This window comes from Ovis canadensis, chromosome 26 (assembly GCF_042477335.2).
Source record: "Ovis canadensis isolate MfBH-ARS-UI-01 breed Bighorn chromosome 26, ARS-UI_OviCan_v2, whole genome shotgun sequence".
Taxonomy (NCBI): Eukaryota; Metazoa; Chordata; class Mammalia; order Artiodactyla; family Bovidae; genus Ovis; species Ovis canadensis.
In genome coordinates this window covers 49947386-49965424 of record NC_091270.1, presented here as the reverse complement: position 1 = coordinate 49965424, position 18039 = coordinate 49947386, and the positions used below count along the sequence as shown (strand labels likewise).

At 39.5% G+C, this 18039-nt stretch overlaps 1 protein-coding gene across 1 annotated transcript in view; it reads left to right on the top strand.

Moving 5' to 3' along the window:
* Positions 1 to 18039, top strand: part of LOC138430945 (disintegrin and metalloproteinase domain-containing protein 2) — a 124036-nt gene that overhangs the window by 57150 nt on the left and 48847 nt on the right. Inside the window, exon 11 of the mRNA XM_069573002.1 lies at positions 3509 to 3645. Within this exon, the coding sequence (XP_069429103.1) occupies positions 3509 to 3645 (137 nt within the window). The remainder of the gene's footprint in view (positions 1 to 3508; positions 3646 to 18039) is intronic.

Genomic DNA, 18039 nt, shown 5'->3' with positions numbered 1-18039 from the left:
TGTATAATAGAACCAAAGTCCATCCACCCCAGTCCCACTACTGGGCATATACCCTGAGGAAACCAGAATTGAAAAGGACACATGTACCCCAATATTCATTGCAGCACTATTAACAATAGCTACGATGTGGAAGCAACCTATTGATAGGAAAGTTGTGGTACATACGCACAGTGGAATATTACCCAGATGCTGTTCTTATCTGAAAACTATTGCCCTAAGCAGATATTATGCACTAAAAGAAACAAGTCTGCTTAGTTGTAAATCTTTTCTAAAAAGTATTTTTTTAAATCCAATGCTAAATATAATTTTTCTTTTTCTATGAATTTATTTCTGTTTATTTTACAATAGAATTAATCATAACAGTATCCTTTAGAAAATTCTTATACTCCAGTCTGTATAGGTTTCAGGGTTTTCATACTACTCTGTTATAGACTGTGTCTCCCTAAAATTTATATACCAAAACCCTAACCCCCAATGCGGCTATATTTGGAGAAGGAGGCTTTAAGGGGCTTTTTGAACTATGGTGTTGGAGAAGACTCTTGAGAGTCCCTTGGACTGCAAGGAGATTCAATCAGTCCATTCTAAAGGAGATCAGCCCTGGGATTTCTTTGGAAGGAATGATGTTAAAGCTGAAACTCCAGTGCTTTGGCCACCTCATGCAAAGAGTTGACTCATTGGAAAAGACTCTGATGCTGGGAGGGACTGGGGGCAGGAGGAGAAGGGGACGACAGAGGATGAGATGGCTGGATGGCATCACTGACTCGATGGACGTGAGTCTGAGTGAACTCCGGGAGTTGTCGATGGACAGGGAGGCCTGGCGTGCTGCGATTCATGGGGTCACAAAGAGTCGGACACGACTGAGCAACTGAACTGAACTGAACTGAAGGTTAAAGGAGGTCATAAGCCTGTGCACCTAATCCAATAGGATTGGTGTCTTTGTGGGAAGAGAAGGAGACAGCCTTCCAGAAACCAGGAGAGAGACCTTACAAGAAACTAAACCCACTGGCATCTTGAGCAACTTTAGGAAGATACTTAGTCTATAATGTTCCTGAGGGCAGCACAAGCTGACTAATATAAGTAAAATTGTCAGAAAAGAAATATAATGAAATGTCATCTCAAATGTGAAACCATGTCTTTGATTCTATCATACAAGGAAAGGAGAGACCAGAACATATGCACTAATCAGAAGATAAGGAATAAAAGAGTAATTGCATATTGGGATTTTTATACAAATAACTTGGAGAAGGGAACGGCAACCCACTGCAGTATTCTTGCCTGGAGAATCCCATGGACAGAGGAGCTTCGTGGGCCACAGTCCATGGGGTCATCAAGAGTCAGACATCACTGAATGATGAACACACGCACACAAATAACTAAAGTGAGATGGTTTGGATGTTGTTATTTCCCTCTTACTGAGCTATAGATGCTAAAGGGGAACAAGAGAAAAAGAAACAATTGTAAGATATACTGATTGAGAAATTACAGGCATTTTCTACATTATCCTGAAACCTAGAAAGTCTGAAAACTATGCTAATAAAACTGTCCTATCATTGAATTTTTATAATATCCTATTATTTATATCCTTGAAATTTAGCAGAATCCTTCATTTTCTTCCCCACAGCATCAATCATTCCTCCTCCTCTTCTCTCCTCCTGTTCCCTGGACCTCTCTCCCTCTCTCCCTTGTTTTATTTTTAAAATAAATTTTAAAAACTGTGGAAGGTCAGTATTCTTATTTTCAGTCATTATTCAGTTCAGTTGCTCAGTCATGTCTGACTCTTTGTGACCCCATGGACTGAAGCATGCCAGGCATCCCTGTCCATCACCAGCTCCCAGAACTTGCTCAAACTCATGTCCATCAAGTCAGTGATGCCATCCCACCATCTCATCCTCTGTTGCCCCCTTCTCCTCCTGCCTTTAACCTTTTCCAACATCAGGATCTTTTCCAGTGAGTAAGTTCTTCACATCAGATGGCCAAAGTATTGGAGTTTCAGCTTCAACATCAGTCCTCCCGATGAATATTCAGGACTGATATACTGTAGGATTAACTGGTTAGATCCCCTGACAGTCCAAGGGGCTCTCAAGAGTTTACTCCAACACCACAGTTCAAAAGCATAAATTCTTCAGCTCTCAAATTTCTTTATGGTCCAACTCTCACAACCATACATGACTATTGGGAAAACTATAGCTTTGACTAGATGGACTTTTGTTGGCAAACTCTCTTTTTAATATGCTGTCTAGGTTGGTCATAATTTTTCTTCCAAGGAGTAAGCGTCTTTTAATTTCACAGCTGCGGTCACATTTGCAGTGATTTTGGAGCCCAAGAAAATAAAGTTTCTCACTGTTTCCACTGTTTCCCCATCTATCTGCCATGAAGTGATGGGACCAGATGCCATGATCTTAGTTTTCTGAATGTTGAGGTTTAAGCCAACTTTTTCTCTCTCCTCTTTCACTTTCATCAAGAGGCTCTTCTTCTTTGCTTTCTGCCATAAGGATGCTGTCATCTGCTATCTAAGGTTATTGATATTTCTCCCGGCACTCTTGTTTCCAACTTGTGCTTCATCCATCCCGGCATTTCACATGATGTACTCTGCATATGAGTTAAATAAGCAGGGTGACAATATACAGCCTTGACATACTCCTTTCCCAATTTGGAACCAGTCTGTTGTTCCATGTCCATTTCTAACTGATGCTTCTTGACCTGCATACAGATTTCTCAGAAGGCAGGTCAGGTAGTCTGGTATTCCCACCTCTTTAAGAATTTTCCACAGTTTGTTGTTATCCACACAGTCAAATGCTTTGGTGTAGTCTATAAAGCAAAAGCAAAAGATATTTTTCTGAAACTCTCTTGCTAATTTAGACTATGGTAAAAATGACTCTTGCTTTTTTCTCTTTTCTTTTCTGCTTTTACTTGCTATTCTTTAAAAAAAATGGAAAAAAGCAAAGAAAAAGTAAGAGTCATTATTACTATAATCTAAATTAATATAAGGGTTAATTTATGATTTTTGAAAATGTGTGAAACATCATATAAAATATTATCTCAATAAATTATAAACAAACACTCATTTATAACTGGCATTGTGTGTATATAAATGGGTATCTTTTTTGACTTTCTTTTAAAAGTAAAACATTTTTACTTTATTTTACTTTACAATACTGTATTTGTTTTGCCATACATTGACATGAATCCACCATGGGTGTACATGCATAAAAATAAAAATTTTAAAAATAAATGAATAAAAGTAAAACATTGCCCTATTGTTATATATGAATAACAAGTTATTGCTACAAATATTTTCTTGGCCTGATGCCATCAAATGAACTATACATTTGCATTTTGGTAAAATTTTACACTTTGCTTTTTATATTTTCCCTTATATTGATAATGATACCTTCTGTGATTGACATATTTGATGTCTCAATTGCATGTCATCATGTGATCGTTTCTAATAATTATATTATACATCATATATGTGAATGTATAAGTGTGTGTGTTTTTTTTTCCCCAGCACTCCAACACCATAAGCCTGGAATCACTTGCCGTTATTATAGCTCAGTTATTGAGCCTTAGTATGGGAATACCTTATGATGACATTAACAAATGCCATTGCCCAGGAGAGGTCTGCATAATGAACCCAGCAGCTGTGTAAGATGCTTCATTTTTATATGCTTTACATACATAGTTTATGTGAAAACAAGCTTTGTATATTTTGTTTATGAAATCTGTGCTATCAAAATAATTAGTAATAGTTATTTATAAATTGTGGTCACTGATCCCAGATTGAAATATAGAATCCAATGCCCCTGCTGCATGCATCTCTCAGTATTTTTTGTAATCTAATGTCACACTTACTTTCTCACATGTGACCTATGTGCTTAGTCACTCAGTCCTGTCCATCTCTTTGTGACCCCATGGACTGCAGCCCACCAGGCTGCTCTGTCCATGGGGATTCTCCAGGCAGGAATACTGGAGTGGGTGTCTATGCCCTCCTCCAGGGGATCTTCCCAACCGTGGGACTGAACCCAGCTCTCTCACATTGCAGGTGGATTTTTTACCATCTGAGCCACCAGGGAAGCGCCCTATGTGACCTACTTACCATTTCTGGCTTACCAAATTATGAATGAAGCTATGAAATCATGCAAGTTAAAAAAATGATAAATGTAGAAGTAGGTCACCCTTTACATTCATCACTTTTTTTACTTGCATGATTTTATAGCTTCATGCATGATTTGATAAGCCAAATACAGACTTCTGATTATACAAGAATAACTTCAGTCAGTCAGTTCAGTCGCTCAGTCGTGTCTGACTCTTTGCGACCCCATGAATCGCAGCACGCCAGGCCTCCCTGTCCATCACTAAGAATGACTTAGTAAGGCCTTTTAACATGAATCTTCTTCATTCTACCTGGCTCAGCCTGAAATCTTGGCATCGACTGGTTTCAAAGATGCTTTTCAGCACCTCACCACCACATGCACAGGGCTTTGGTAGAAAAGCCATACATTACACCATGAGAGCTGCCAGACACAGACTCCATTTCAGATAGAGTTACTGGGAAAACCCATAGACAATAGGGAGACAACAGAAGACACCTGAAGCATCTGAAGCCTCTGACATCTACCACAAGTCCAACTTTCAACACAAAGTTACAAGTCAAACTAAGGTCAAGAAAAAGCAGAGTATGAGAAGGCATGAGAAAAAGCAGGCATGAGAACTTGGTTCAGATATGGCAAAGACTTTGCAATTATTAGACTGAGAGCTTGACTATGATTAATATGTTAGTCTGGGTGTTCTTTGGAAGGACTGATGCTAAAACTGAAACTCCAATACTTTGGCCACATCATGCGAAGAGGTGACTCATTGGAAAAGACTGATGCTGGGAGGGATTGGGGGCAGGAGGAGAGGGGACAACAGAGGATGAGATGGCTGGATGGCATCACTGACTCGAAGGACATGAGTTTGAGTGAACTCTGGGAGTTGGTGATGGACAGGGAGGCCTGGTGTGCTGCAGTTCATGGGGTTTCAAATAGTCGGACACGACTGAGCGACTGAATTGAACTGAACTGAACTGGACTGAACATGTTAGGGGCTTAAATGGAAAAAAAGTGGACAACCTACAAAAAACTGATGGATAATATAAGCAGGGGCTTCTCTGGAAGCTCAGTGGTAAAGAATCCACCTGCAATGCAGAAGACACAGCTTTGGCTTTTTCTTTGTCACTAGAGAAGGCCTTTTGCAGTACTTATTATGCCTCAAAGACCTAGTGAATTCTTTGCTATTATCCTCAATATTCTTAGAATATGCTATGAGATTTTATAGAGTTAGAACCAAATAGTCAGGAGATTTATGGAAACCATCATCCAATCAGTGACTGAAGCCAGACTTTTATCCTTTTCTTCTTGGACTGTAAACCCAACAGTACATAATTTTATTTAACAATACATTTAATTTCTTCTATATTATCTCAAATATTTTGCCTTTTTTCACCTTCCAGTTTCTCTCCCAAAACAACTTAATCAACAAACAAACTTTAATTTGCAATAGTAATGAGTATCAATTTTTTTCATTAATTTTTTGATATAATAGAACTTTGATTCTTGTGTAGATATGAAAAAATAGAAACTTTACTTAAAAATATAAAATGATGGCCTGTATAAAATTGGTGAAATTATCAATACACATATAGAAACCATGCATCTGTGGAAAGCTTTTTTAAAAAGCTTGACAAATTACAATATTGCAAAAAAATGCTTCATAATCTTATCTTTCAATGCATTGCATCATTTTAATAGCATGATTCTGAAATTTTGGAGGACACAGACATTTTGATCATTCAATTTAGTCACTCAGTCATGTCTGACTCTTTGCCACCCCATGAACTGCAGCATGCCAGGCTTCCTTGTCTATCACCAACTCCCTGAGTTTACTCAAACTCATGTCCATAGCATTGGTGATCCCATCCAACCATCTCATTCTCTGTCATCCCCTTCTCCTTCTGCCTTCGATCTTTCCCAGCATTAGGGTCTTTTCAAATGAGTCAGCTCTTCGCATCAGGTGGCCAAAGTATTGGAGCTTCAGCTTTAGCATCAGTCGATCCAATAAATATTCAGGACTGATTTCCTTTAGGAATGATTGGTTTGATCTCCTTGAAGTCCAAGGGACTCTCAGAAGTCTTCTCCAACATCGCACACAGTTCAAAAGCATCAATTCTTTGGCGCTCAGCTTTCTTTATAGTCTGACTCTCACATCTGTACATGACCATTTTAATCATTATTGACTGGCAAAAAATTGATGTGAAAAATCTATCACCATTTAAAGGTAAATCTGAATAAACAGCATATTTGAAAAAAGATTTGTTGGTAGTCTTTAAATTGATGGGAAACATGTCCTAGAATTACTCATGTTTAATGACTTTTGGCAAAATTACATTCAGTGATTTACATAGAACTTAGTCCTATCCTTGTTAAACACATGCCTTTCTGAGGCAGTTGTACTCAGTCTTAACCTTAAAATGTGGCTTATTATATACCAAAACTTAAGGAGTTTAACGTGTTATTTTGTTTTTATAATCCATAGAAAATACATGTCACACACTGATTTTTTTAAGCCTGCCATTTTTCTGGGGGCTTCCAATCAATAGTCCATGGTTTATACAGTCTAAGTCTCCAGCAACTCAGATGTGCATACATGATATGCTTGAGAATTTTTATTTTCTTTGAAATTTTAATATTTTAACTAGGAACTTTGTTTCTTTAGACAAAGAAGTTGTCTTTATGAAATTGTGCTTTTTTGGCTCACTTGAAGGTAGCAATATATCTGAACTTTGAAAACAATATCTTGGGGAAAATACATAGAGATAGAATATAATCTTTTATCTGAAGTAAAAGGAAAGGAAAAGAGAATGATGGTTCCCCAATACATCCACAAATTGTTTATATTTCTCCCTTTAAGAGGTAGAGTTTTAGTTAAGTTCAGTCGCTCAGTTGTGTCCGACTCTTTGCAACCGCATGAATCAAAGCACACCAGGCCTCCCTGTCCATCACCATCTCCTGGAGTTCACTCAGACTCATGTTCATCGAGTCAGTGATGCCATCCAGCCATCTCATCCTCTGTCGTCCCCTTCTCCTCCTGCCCCCAATCCCTCCCAGCATCAGAGCCTTTTCCAATGAGTCAACTCTTTTCATGAGGTGGCCAAAGTACTGGAGTTTCAGCTTTAGCATCAGTCCTTCCAAAGAAATCCCAGGGCTGATCTCCTTCAGAATGGACTGATTGAATCTCCTTGCAGTCCAAGGGACTCTCAAGAGTCCTCTCCAACACCACAGTTCAAAAGCATCAATTCTTCGGCGCTCAGCCGAACTCTCAGTCCAACTCTCACATCCATACATGATTACTGGAAAAACCCTCGCCTTGACTAGATGGACCTTAGTCGGCAAAGTAATGTCTTTATTTTGAATATACTATCTAGGTTGGTCATAACTTTTCTTCCAAGGAGTAAGCGTCTTTTAATTTCATGGCTGAAAACACCATATGCAGTGATTTTGGAGCCCCCCAAAATTAAGTCTGACACCGTTTCCACTGTTTCCCCATCTATTTCCCATGAAGTGATGGGACCAGATGCCATGATCTTAGTTTTCTGAATGTTGAGAGCTTTAAGCCAACTTTTTCACTCTCCTCTTTCACTTTCATCAAGAGGCTTTTTAGCTCCTCTTCACTTTCTGCCATAAGAGTGGTGTCATCTGCATATCTGAGGTGATTGATATTTCTCCCAGCAATCTTGATTCCAGCTTGTGTTTCTTCCAGTCCAGCATTTCTCATGATGTCCTCTGCATAGAAGTTAAATAAGCAGGGTGACAATATACAGCCTGATGCACTCCTTTTCCTATTTGGAACCAGTCTGTTGTTCCATGTCCAGTTCTAACTGTTGCTTCTTGACCTGCACACAGATTTCTCAAGAGGCACGTTAGGTGGTCTGGTATTCCCATCTCTTTCGGAATTTTCCACAGTTTCTTGTGATCCACACAGTCAAAGGCTTTGGCATAGTCGATAAAGCAGAAATAGATGTTTTTTCTGGAACTCTCTTGCTTTTTCCATGATCCAGTGGATATTGGCAATTTGATCTCTGGTTCCTCTGCCTTTTCTAAAACCAGCTTGAACATCTGGAAGTTCACCATTCACATATTGCTGAAGCCTGGCTTGGAGAATTTTGAGCATTACTTTACTAGCATTTGAGGTGAGTGCAATTGTGAAGTAGTTTGAGCATTCTTTGGCATTGCCTTTCTTTGGGATTGGAATGAAAACTGACCTTTTCCAGTCCTGTGGCCACTGCTGAGTTTTCCAAATTTGCTGGCATATTGAATGCAGCACTTTCACAGCATCATCTTTCAGGATTTGAAACAGCTCAACTGGAATTCCATCACCTCCACTAGCTTTGTTCATAGTGATGCTTTCTAAGGCCCACTTGACTTCACTTTCCAAGATGTCTGGCTCTAGATTAGTGATCACATCATCATGATTATCTCAGTCGCGAAGATCTTTTTTGTACAGTTCTTCCATGTATTCTTGCCACCTCTTCTTAATATCTTCTGCTTCTTTTAGGTCCATACCATTTCTGTCCTTTATTGTGCTCATCTTTGCATGAAATGTTCCCTTGGTATCTCTAATTTTCTTGAAGAGATCTCTAGTCTTTCCCATTCTGTTGTTTTCCTCTATTTCTTTGCATTGATCACTGAAGAAGGCTTTCTTATCTCTTCTTGCTATTCTCTGGAACTCTGCATTCAGATGCTTATATCTTTCCTTTTGTCCATTGCTTTTCACCTCTCTTCTTTTCACAGCTATTTGTAAGGCCTCCCCAGAGAGCCATTTTGCTTTTTTGCATTTCTTTTCCATGAGAATGGTCTTGATCCTGTCTCCTGTACAATGTCGCAAACCTCATTCCATAGTTCATCAGGCACTCTATCTATGAGATCTAGGCCCTTAAATCTATTTCTCACTTCCACTGTATAATCATAAGGGATTTGATTTAGGTCATACATGAATGGTGTAGTGGTATTCCCTACTTTCTTCAATTTCAGTCTCAATTTGGCAATAAGGAGTTCATGATCTGATGATTTCTCTCTATTGAACGTGGGTTGGATTTGGTGACTTGATTTCATCAAATAGACCTTGGTAGAAATGATGGAGTGAGACTTTCAGGATTATATAATTAAAGAGTTTGCAAATTTCTCTGTATTCTCTCTTTGATCAGGCGCTCAGGTTGGACGTAGGTGCAATATCGTGAGGACCCTCAAGTAACTTTCTATAGAGAGCCATATGACCGGGAACTGAGGCCTCTTGCCAGTAGAATAAAGGCACAGATAAAAAGCATGGCTGTAAACATTACCTCGTGTAACTTAAATTCATGGTTTCATTTATTTTTTTTAGTTTTTTATTTTTTTAATTTTAAAATCTTTAATTCTTACATGCGTTCCCAAACATGAACCACCCTCCCACCTCCCTTCCCATAACATCTCTCTGGGTCATCCCCATGCACCAGCCCCAAGCATGCTGTATCCTGCATCAGACATAGACTGGCGATTCAATCTTACATGATAGTATACATGTTAGAATACCATTCTCCCAAATCATCCCATCCTCTCCCTCTCCCTCTGAGTCCAAAAGTCCGTTATACACATCTGTGTCTTTTTTCCTGTCTTGCATACAGGGTCGTCATTGCCATCTTTCTAAATTCCATATATATGTGTTAGTATACTGTATTGGTGCTTTTCTTTCTGGCTTACTTCACTCTGTATAATCGGCTCCAGTTTCATCCATCTCATCAGAACTGATTCAAATGAATTCTTTTTAACGGCGGAGTAATACTCCATTGTGTATATGTACCACAGCTTTCTTATCCATTCATCTGCTGATGGACATCTAGGTTGTTTCCATGTCCTGGCTATTATAAACAGTGCTGCAATGAACATTGGGGTACATGTGTCTCTTTCAATTCTGGTTTCCTCGGTGGGTATGCCCAGCAGAGGGATTGCTGGGTCATAAGGTAGTTCTATTTGCAATTTTTTAAGGAATCTCCACACTGTTCTCCAAAGTGGCTGTACTAGTTTGCATTCCCACCAACAGTGTAGGAGGGTTCCCTTTTCTCCACACCCTCTCCAGCATTTATTGCTTGCAGATTTTTGGATCGCAGCCATTCTGACTGGTGTGAAGTGGTACCTCATTGTGGTTTTGATTTGCATTGCTCTAATAATGAGTGATGTTGAGCATCTTTTCATGTGTTTGTTAGCCATCTGTATGTCTTCTTTGGAGAAATGTCTATTTAGTTCTTTGGCCCATTTTTTGATTGGGTCGTTTATTTTTCTGGAATTGAGCTGCATAAGTTGCTTGTATATTTTTGAGATTAGTTGTTTGTCAGTTGCTTCATTTGCTATTATTTTCTCCCATTCAGAAGGCTGTCTTTTCACCTTGCTTATATTTTCCTTTGTTGTGCAGAAGCTTTTAATTTTAATTAGATCCCATTTGTTTATTTTTGCTTTTATTTCCAGAATTCTGGGAGGTGGATCATAGAGGATCCTGCTGTGATTTATGTCGGAGAGTGTTTTGCCTATGTTCTCCTCTAGGAGTTTTATAGTTTCTGGTCTTACATTTAGATCTTTAATCCATTTTGAGTTTATTTTTGTGTGTGGTGTTAGAAAGTGATCTAGTTTCATTTTTTACAAGTGGTTGACCAGTTTTCCCAGCACCACTTGTTAAAGAGATTGTCTTTACTCCATTGTATATTCTTGCCTCCTTTGTCAAAGATAAGGTGTCCATATGTGTGTGGATTTATCTCTGGGCTTTCTATTTTGTTCCATTGATCTATATGTCTGTCTTTGTGCCAGTACCATACTGTCTTGATGACTGTAGCTTTGTAGTAGAGCCTGAAGTCAGGCAAGTTGATTCCTCCCGTTCCATTCTTCTTTCTCAAGATTGCTTTGGCTATTCGAGGTTTTTTGTATTTCCATACAAATCTTGAAATTATTTGTTCTAGTTCTGTGAAAAATGTGGCTGGTAGCTTGATAGGGATTGCATTGAATTTGTAAATTGTTTTGGGTAGTATACTCATTTTCACTATATTGAGTCTTCCAATCCATGAACATGGTATATTTCTCCATCTATTAGTGTCCTCTTTGATTTCGTTCATCAGTGTTTTATAGTTTTCTATATATAGGTCTTTAGTTTCTTTAGGTAGATATATTCCTAAGTATTTTATTCTTTTCGTTGCAATGGTGAATGGAATTGTTTCCTCAATTTCTTTTTCTACTTTCTCATTATTCGTGTATAGGAATGCAAGGGATTTCTGTGTGTTGATTTTATATCCTGCAACTTTACTATATTCATTGATGAGCTCTAGTAATTTTCTGGTGGAGTCTTTAGGGTTTTCCATGTAGAGGATCATGTCATCTGCAAACAGTGAGAGTTTTACTTCTTCTTTTCCAATTTGGATTCCTTTTATTTCTTTTTCTGCTCTGATTGCTGTGGCCAAAACTTCCAGAACTATGTTGAATAGTAGTGGTGAAAGTGGGCACCCTTGTCTTGTTCCTGACTTTAGGGGAAATGCTTTCAATTTTTCACCATTGAGGATAATGTTTGCTGTGGGTTTGTCATAGATAGCTTTTATTATGTTGAGGTATGTTCCTTCTATTCCTGCTTTCTGGAGAGTTTTTATCATAAATGGATGTTGAATTTTGTCAAAGGCCTTCTCTGCATCTATTCATATAATCATATGGCTTTTATTTTTCAATTTGTTAATGTGGTGAATTACATTGATTGATTTGCGGATATTGAAGAATCCTTGCATCCCTGGGATAAAGCCCACTTGGTCGTGGTGTATGATCTTTTTAATGTGTTCTTGGATTCTGATTGCTAGAATTTTGTTGAGGATTTTTGCATCTATGTTCATCAGAGATATTGGCCTGTAGTTTTCTTTTTTTGTGACATCTTTGTCAGGTTTTGGTATTAGGGTGATGGTGGCCTCATAGAATGAGTTTGGAAGTTTACCTTCCTCTGCAATTTTCTGGAAGAGTTTGAGGAGGATAGGTGTTAGCTCTTCTCGAAATTTTTGGTAGAATTCAGCTGTGAAGCCGTCTGGACCTGGGCTTTTGTTTGCTGGAAGATTTCTGATTACAGTTTCAATTTCCGTGCTTGTGATTGGTCTGTTAAGATTTTCTATTTCTTCCTGGTTCAGTTTTGGAAAATTGTACTTTTCTAAGAATTTGTCCATTTCTTCCACGTTGTCCATTTTATTGGCATACAACTGCTGATAGTAGTCTCTTATGATCCTTTGTATTTCTGTGTTGTCTGTTGTGATCTCTCCATTTTCATTTCTAATTTTATTGATTTGATTTTTCTCTCTTTGCTTCTTGATGAGTCTGGCTAATGGTTTGTCAATTTTATTTATCCTTTCAAAGAACCAGCTTTTGGCTTTGTTGATTTTTGCTATGGTCTCTTTTGTTTCTTTTGCATTTATTTCTGCCCTAATTTTTAAGATTTCTTTCCTTCTACTAACTCTGGGGTTCTCCAGCTCTTCCTTTTCTAGTTGCTTTAGTTGTAGAGTTAGGTTATTTATTTGACTTTTTTCTTGTTTCTTGAGGTATGCCTGTATTGCTATGCACTTTCCTCTTAGCACTGCTTTTATAGTGTCCCACAGGTTTTGAGTTGTTGTGCTTTCATTTTCATTAGTTTCTATGCATATTTTGATTTCTTTTTTGATTTCTTCTGTGATTTGTTGGTTATTCAGAAGTGTGTTGTTCAACCTCCATATGTTGGAATTTTTAATAGTTTTTCTCCTGTAATTGAGAGCTAATCTTAATGCATTATGGTCAGAAAAGATGCTTGGAATGATTTCGATTTTTTTGAATTTATCAAGTTTAGATTTATGGCCCAGGATGTGATCTATCCTGGAGAAGGTTCCATGAGCACTTGAAAAAAAGGTGAAATTCATTGTTTTGGGGTGAAATGTCCTATAGATATCAATTAGGTCTAACTGATCTAATGTATCATTTAAACTTTGTGTTTCTTTGTTAATTTTCTGTTTAGTTGATCTGTCCATAGGTGTGAGTGGGGTATTAAAGTCTCCCACTATTATTGTGTTATTGTTGATTTCCCCTTTCATACTTGTTAGCATTTGTCTTACATATTGCAGTGCTCCTATGTTGGGTGCATATATATTTATAATTGTTATAGCTTCTTCTTGGATTGTTCCTTTGATCATTATGTAGTGGCCTTCTTTGTCTCTTTTCACAGCCTTTGTTTTAAAGTCTATTTTATCGGATATGAGTATTGCCACTCCTGCTTTCTTTTGGTCTCTATTCACGTGGTATATCTTTTTCCAGCCCTTCACTTTCAGTCCGTATGTGTCCCTTGTTTTGAGGTGGGTCTCTTGTAAGCAGCATATAGAGGGGTCTTGTTTTTGTATCCATTCGCCAGTCTTTGTCTTTTGGTTGGGGCGTTCAACCCGTTTACATTTAAGGTAATTATTGATAAGTATGATCCCGTTGCCATTTACTTTATTGTTTTGGGTTCGGGTTTATACACCCTTATCGTGTTTCCTGACTAGAGGATATCCTTTAGAATTTGTTGGAGAGCTGGTTTGGTGGTGCTGAATTCTCTCAGCTTTTGCTTGTCTGTAAAGCTTTTGATTTCTCCTTCGTATTTGAATGAGATCCTTGCTGGGTACAGTAATCTGGGCTGTAGGTTATTGTCTGTCATCACTTTAAGTATGTCTTGCCATTCCCTCCTGGCCTGAAGAGTTTCTATTGACAGATCAGCTGTTATCCTTATGGGAATCCCCTTGTGTGTTATTTGTTGTTTTTCCCTTGCTGCTTTTAATATTTGTTCTTTGTGTTTGATCTTTGTTAATTTGATTGATATGTGTCTTGGGGTGTTTCGCCTTGGGTTTATCCTATTTGGGACTCTCTGTGTTTCTTGGACTTGGGTGATTATTTCCTTCCCCATTTTAGGGAAGTTTTCAACTATTATCTCCTCAAGGATTTTCTCACGATCTTTCTTTCTGCCTTCTTCTTCTGGGACTCCTATAATTCGAATGTTGGAGCATTTCATATTGTCCTGGAGGTCTCTGAGATTGTCCTCGTTTCTTTTAATTCGTTTTTCTTGTTTCCTCTCTGATTCATTTATTTCTACCATTCTATCTTCTATTTCACTAATCCTATCTTCTGCCTCCGTTATTCTACTATTTGTTGCCTCCAGAGTGTTTCTGATCTCATTTATTGCGTTATTCATTATATTTTGACTCTTTTTTTATTTCTTCTAGGTCCTTGTTAAACCTTTCTTGCATCTTCTCAATCCTTGTCTCTAGGTTATTTATCTCTGTTTCCATTTTGATTTCAAGATTTTGGATCATTTTCACTATCAATATTCGGAATTCCTTCTCCAGTAGATTCCCTATTTCTTCCTCTTTTGTTTGGTTTGGTGGGCAACTCTCCTGTTCCTTTACCTGCTGAGTATTCCTCTGTCTCTTCATCTTGGTTATATTGCTGCGTTTGGGGTGGCCTCTTTATATTCTGATAATTTGTGGAGTTCTCTTTATTATGGAGCTTCCTCACTTTGGGTGGGGTTCTATCAGTGGCTTGTCAAGGTTTCCTGGTTAGGGAGGCTTGTGTTGGAGTTCTGGTGGGTGGAGCTGGGTTTCTTCTCTCTGGAGTGCAGTGGAGTGACCCGTAATGGGTTATGAGACATCAAAGGTTTTGGGATAATTTTGAGCTGCCTGTATATTGAGGCTCAGGGGAGTGTTCTTGTGTTGCTGGAGAATTTGAGTGGTATGTCTTCTTTTGGAACTTGTTGGCCCTTGGATGGAGCTTGGTTTCGGTGTAGGTATGAAGGCATTTGATGAGCTCCTATTGCTTAATGTTCCCTGAATTCAAGAGTTCTCTAATGTTTTCAGGCTTTGGGTTTAAGCTTCCTGCTTCTGGTTTTCAGTTTTATTTTTACAGTAGCCTCTAGACTTCTCCATCTATACAGCACCGATGATAAAACATCTAGGTTAAAGATGAAAAGTTTCTCCACATTGAGGGACACTCAGAGAGGTTCACTGAGTTACAAGGAGAAGAGAAGATGGAGGGGGTAGTTAGAGGTAACTGGAATGAGATGCGGTGAGATCAAGAGAGGAGAGAGCAAGCTAGCCAGTAGTCACTTCCTTATGTGCGCTCTATAGTCTGGACCGCTCAGAGGTATTTACAGAGTTATACGGGGAAGAGGAGAGGGAGGAAGTAGACAGAGGTGACCAGGAGGATAAGAGAGAGGAATGAGTAGGAGGGAGACAAATCCTGCCAGTAACCAGTTCCTTGGGTGTTCTCCACCGTCTGGAACACACAGAGATTCACAGAGTTGGATAGAGAAGAGATGGGGGAGAAAAGAGACAGAGGCCACCTGGTGGAGAAAAAGGAGAGTCCAGAGGAGGAGAGAGTGGTCAAGCCAGTAATCTTGCTCTCAGGTAAACTTGGGTAGTGAAGTTTGGGTTTTTAAATGTACAGAATTGACAACAAAAGCCTAAGAGCAAAGATTAAAAATCTGGAGTAGAGGTTGGATTTTCAAAGATACAATATTAAAGAAACGCAGAAGGAAAAAGGAAGAAAGAAAAAAAAGAATTATTAAAAAACAAACAAACAAAGAACAAAACAAAACAAAACACCAACAACCATCCAAAGAGTATATATGGTGTTTGCCTTAAAAAAAAAAAAAAAAAAGTCTTTTCTTTAAAAAATAGTAATACTAGGTTATAGAAATAAAAATTAGAGGAGAAATAGAAGACTTAACAATTTAAAAAAAAACTCGGAAAAAAAAAGAAAAAAAAGAAAAAAGAAAAAAAAAAGAATGATTTTAAAAATATTAAAAAATTAAAAATATATCTGGCTCTTCTCTGATGTTATGGGCCGTGTGGGCTCACTTCCAAGGTGGTTCCCTTTGTTTAACTTCTTCTGTTTGCTGGTTTTTTAGGCTCACTAGTTCAGTCGCGCTGTGGGGAGGTGGGATGCTGCAAACAAATAGCACTGTCGTGTGTACACAGTATCTCTGCCCCGCTTGACCTGTCCTTTCTCGCGGCGCACAAACCGCTCCGGCTCTATGATGCTCAGCCGGGAACCGTCTGGGGCCGGCCCTGGGCTGTGTGCACTTCCCCGGTCCAAGCCGCTCAGGTTCGGCGCTCAGGCAGCCCTCAGAGGCACAAATGCGGCTGGGACTGCGCTTTGTGCCCTTCCCAGGTCCGAGTAGCTCAGGAGTTTGGCGAGCGCGATCGCCGCGGCTTGTCACCTTTTCCGCCGCTGCCGCTCAGCTCTCTGGGTGGACCGCTGGCGCACCCCGTGAGGCAGACTGTGACTGTCCAGCACCCCCAGAAGTCTTAGCAAAGGAGCCTGCTTGCAGTTAGGTAAGTAAAGTCTCTCCGGGTCTGCAATTGCCCCTTTCCAGTCCTTACGGCTCTGGCTGCCTGTCCCCGGCGGGGAATGGTCTGCAGCCGGCTTTTTCCGCTCTGTCCTTTGTTCTGTGCTCAGTCCTGGCGGTGTCTTATGTTCGAGCTTTTCGCGTGGTAGCTATCCCACAGTCTGGTTTGCTAGCCCCAGTTAGATCGTTCTGGTTGCGCGTGGGGCGTTCCTGCCCGATTCTTGCAAAGCTCTGCAGCCCGCGCCTCCCGCGCGTCCCTGCCCTGCCCCCACTTCCCAATGGCGGATGCAGGCGTCTGTGCTGCTTTTCCGCTGGGGGAGTTACTGGTGGGCTTGTAATCTGTTGGTTTTAATTATTTATCTATTTTTCCTTCCTGTTATGTTGCCCTCTGTGTTTCCAAGGCTCGCCACAGACTCGGCAGGGAGAGTGTTTCCTGGTGTTTGGAAACCTCTCTTCTTAAAATTCCCTTCCCGGGACGGGCTTCCCTTCCCGGGACGGAGCTCCCTCCCCACCTCCTTTGTCTCCTTTTTCGTCTTTTATATTTTTTCCTACCTGTTTTTGAAGACAATGGTCTGCTTTTCTGGTTGCCTGATGTCCTCTGCCAGCCTACAGAAGTTGTTTTGTGGAGTTTGCTCGGCGTTGAAATGTTCTTTTGAGGAATTTGTGAGGGAGAACGTGATCTTCCCGTCCTATTCCTCCGCCATCTTTCCCAAGCATTCTCAAGGGCCCCTTGCTGCTTTTAATATTTGTTCTTTGTGTTTGATCTTTGTTAATTTGATTGATATGTGTCTTGGGGTGTTTCACCTTGGGTTTATCCTATTTGGAACTCTCTGTGTTTCTTGGACTTGGGTGATTATTTCCTTCCCCATTTTAGGGAAGTTTTCAACTATTATCTCCTCAAGGATTTTCTCATGATCTTTCTTTCTGCCTTCTTCTTCTGGGACTCCTATAATTCGAATGTTGGAGCGTTTCATATTGTCCTGGAGGTCTCTGAGATTGTCCTCGTTTCTTTTAATTCGTTTTTCTTGTTTCCTCTCTGATTCATTTATTTCTACCATTCTATCTTCTGTTTCACTAATCCTATCTTCTGCCTCCGTTATTCTACTATTTGTTGCCTCCAGAGTGTTTCTGATCTCATTTATTGCGTCATTCATTATATTTTGACTCTTTTTTATTTCTTCTTGGTCCTTGTTAAACCTTTCTTGCATCTTCTCAATCCTTGTCTCTAGGCTATTTATCTGTGATTCCATTTTGATTTCAAGATTTTGGATCATTTTCACTATCAATATTCCGAATTCCTTCTCAGGTAGATTCCCTACTTCTTCCTCTTTTGTTTGGTTTGGTGGGCAACCCTCCTGTTCCTTTACCTGCTGAGTATTCCTCTGTCTCTTCATCTTGGTTATATTGCTGCGTTTGGGGTGGCCTCTTTATATTCTGGTAATTTGTGGAGTTCTCTTTATTATGGAGCTTCCTCACTTTGGGTGGGGTTCTATCAGTGGCTTGTCAAGGTTTCCTGGTTAGGGAGGCTTGTGTTGGAGTTCTGGTGGGTGGAGCTGGGTTTCTTCTCTCTGGAGTGCAGTGGAGTGACCAGTAATGGGTTATGAGACATCAAAG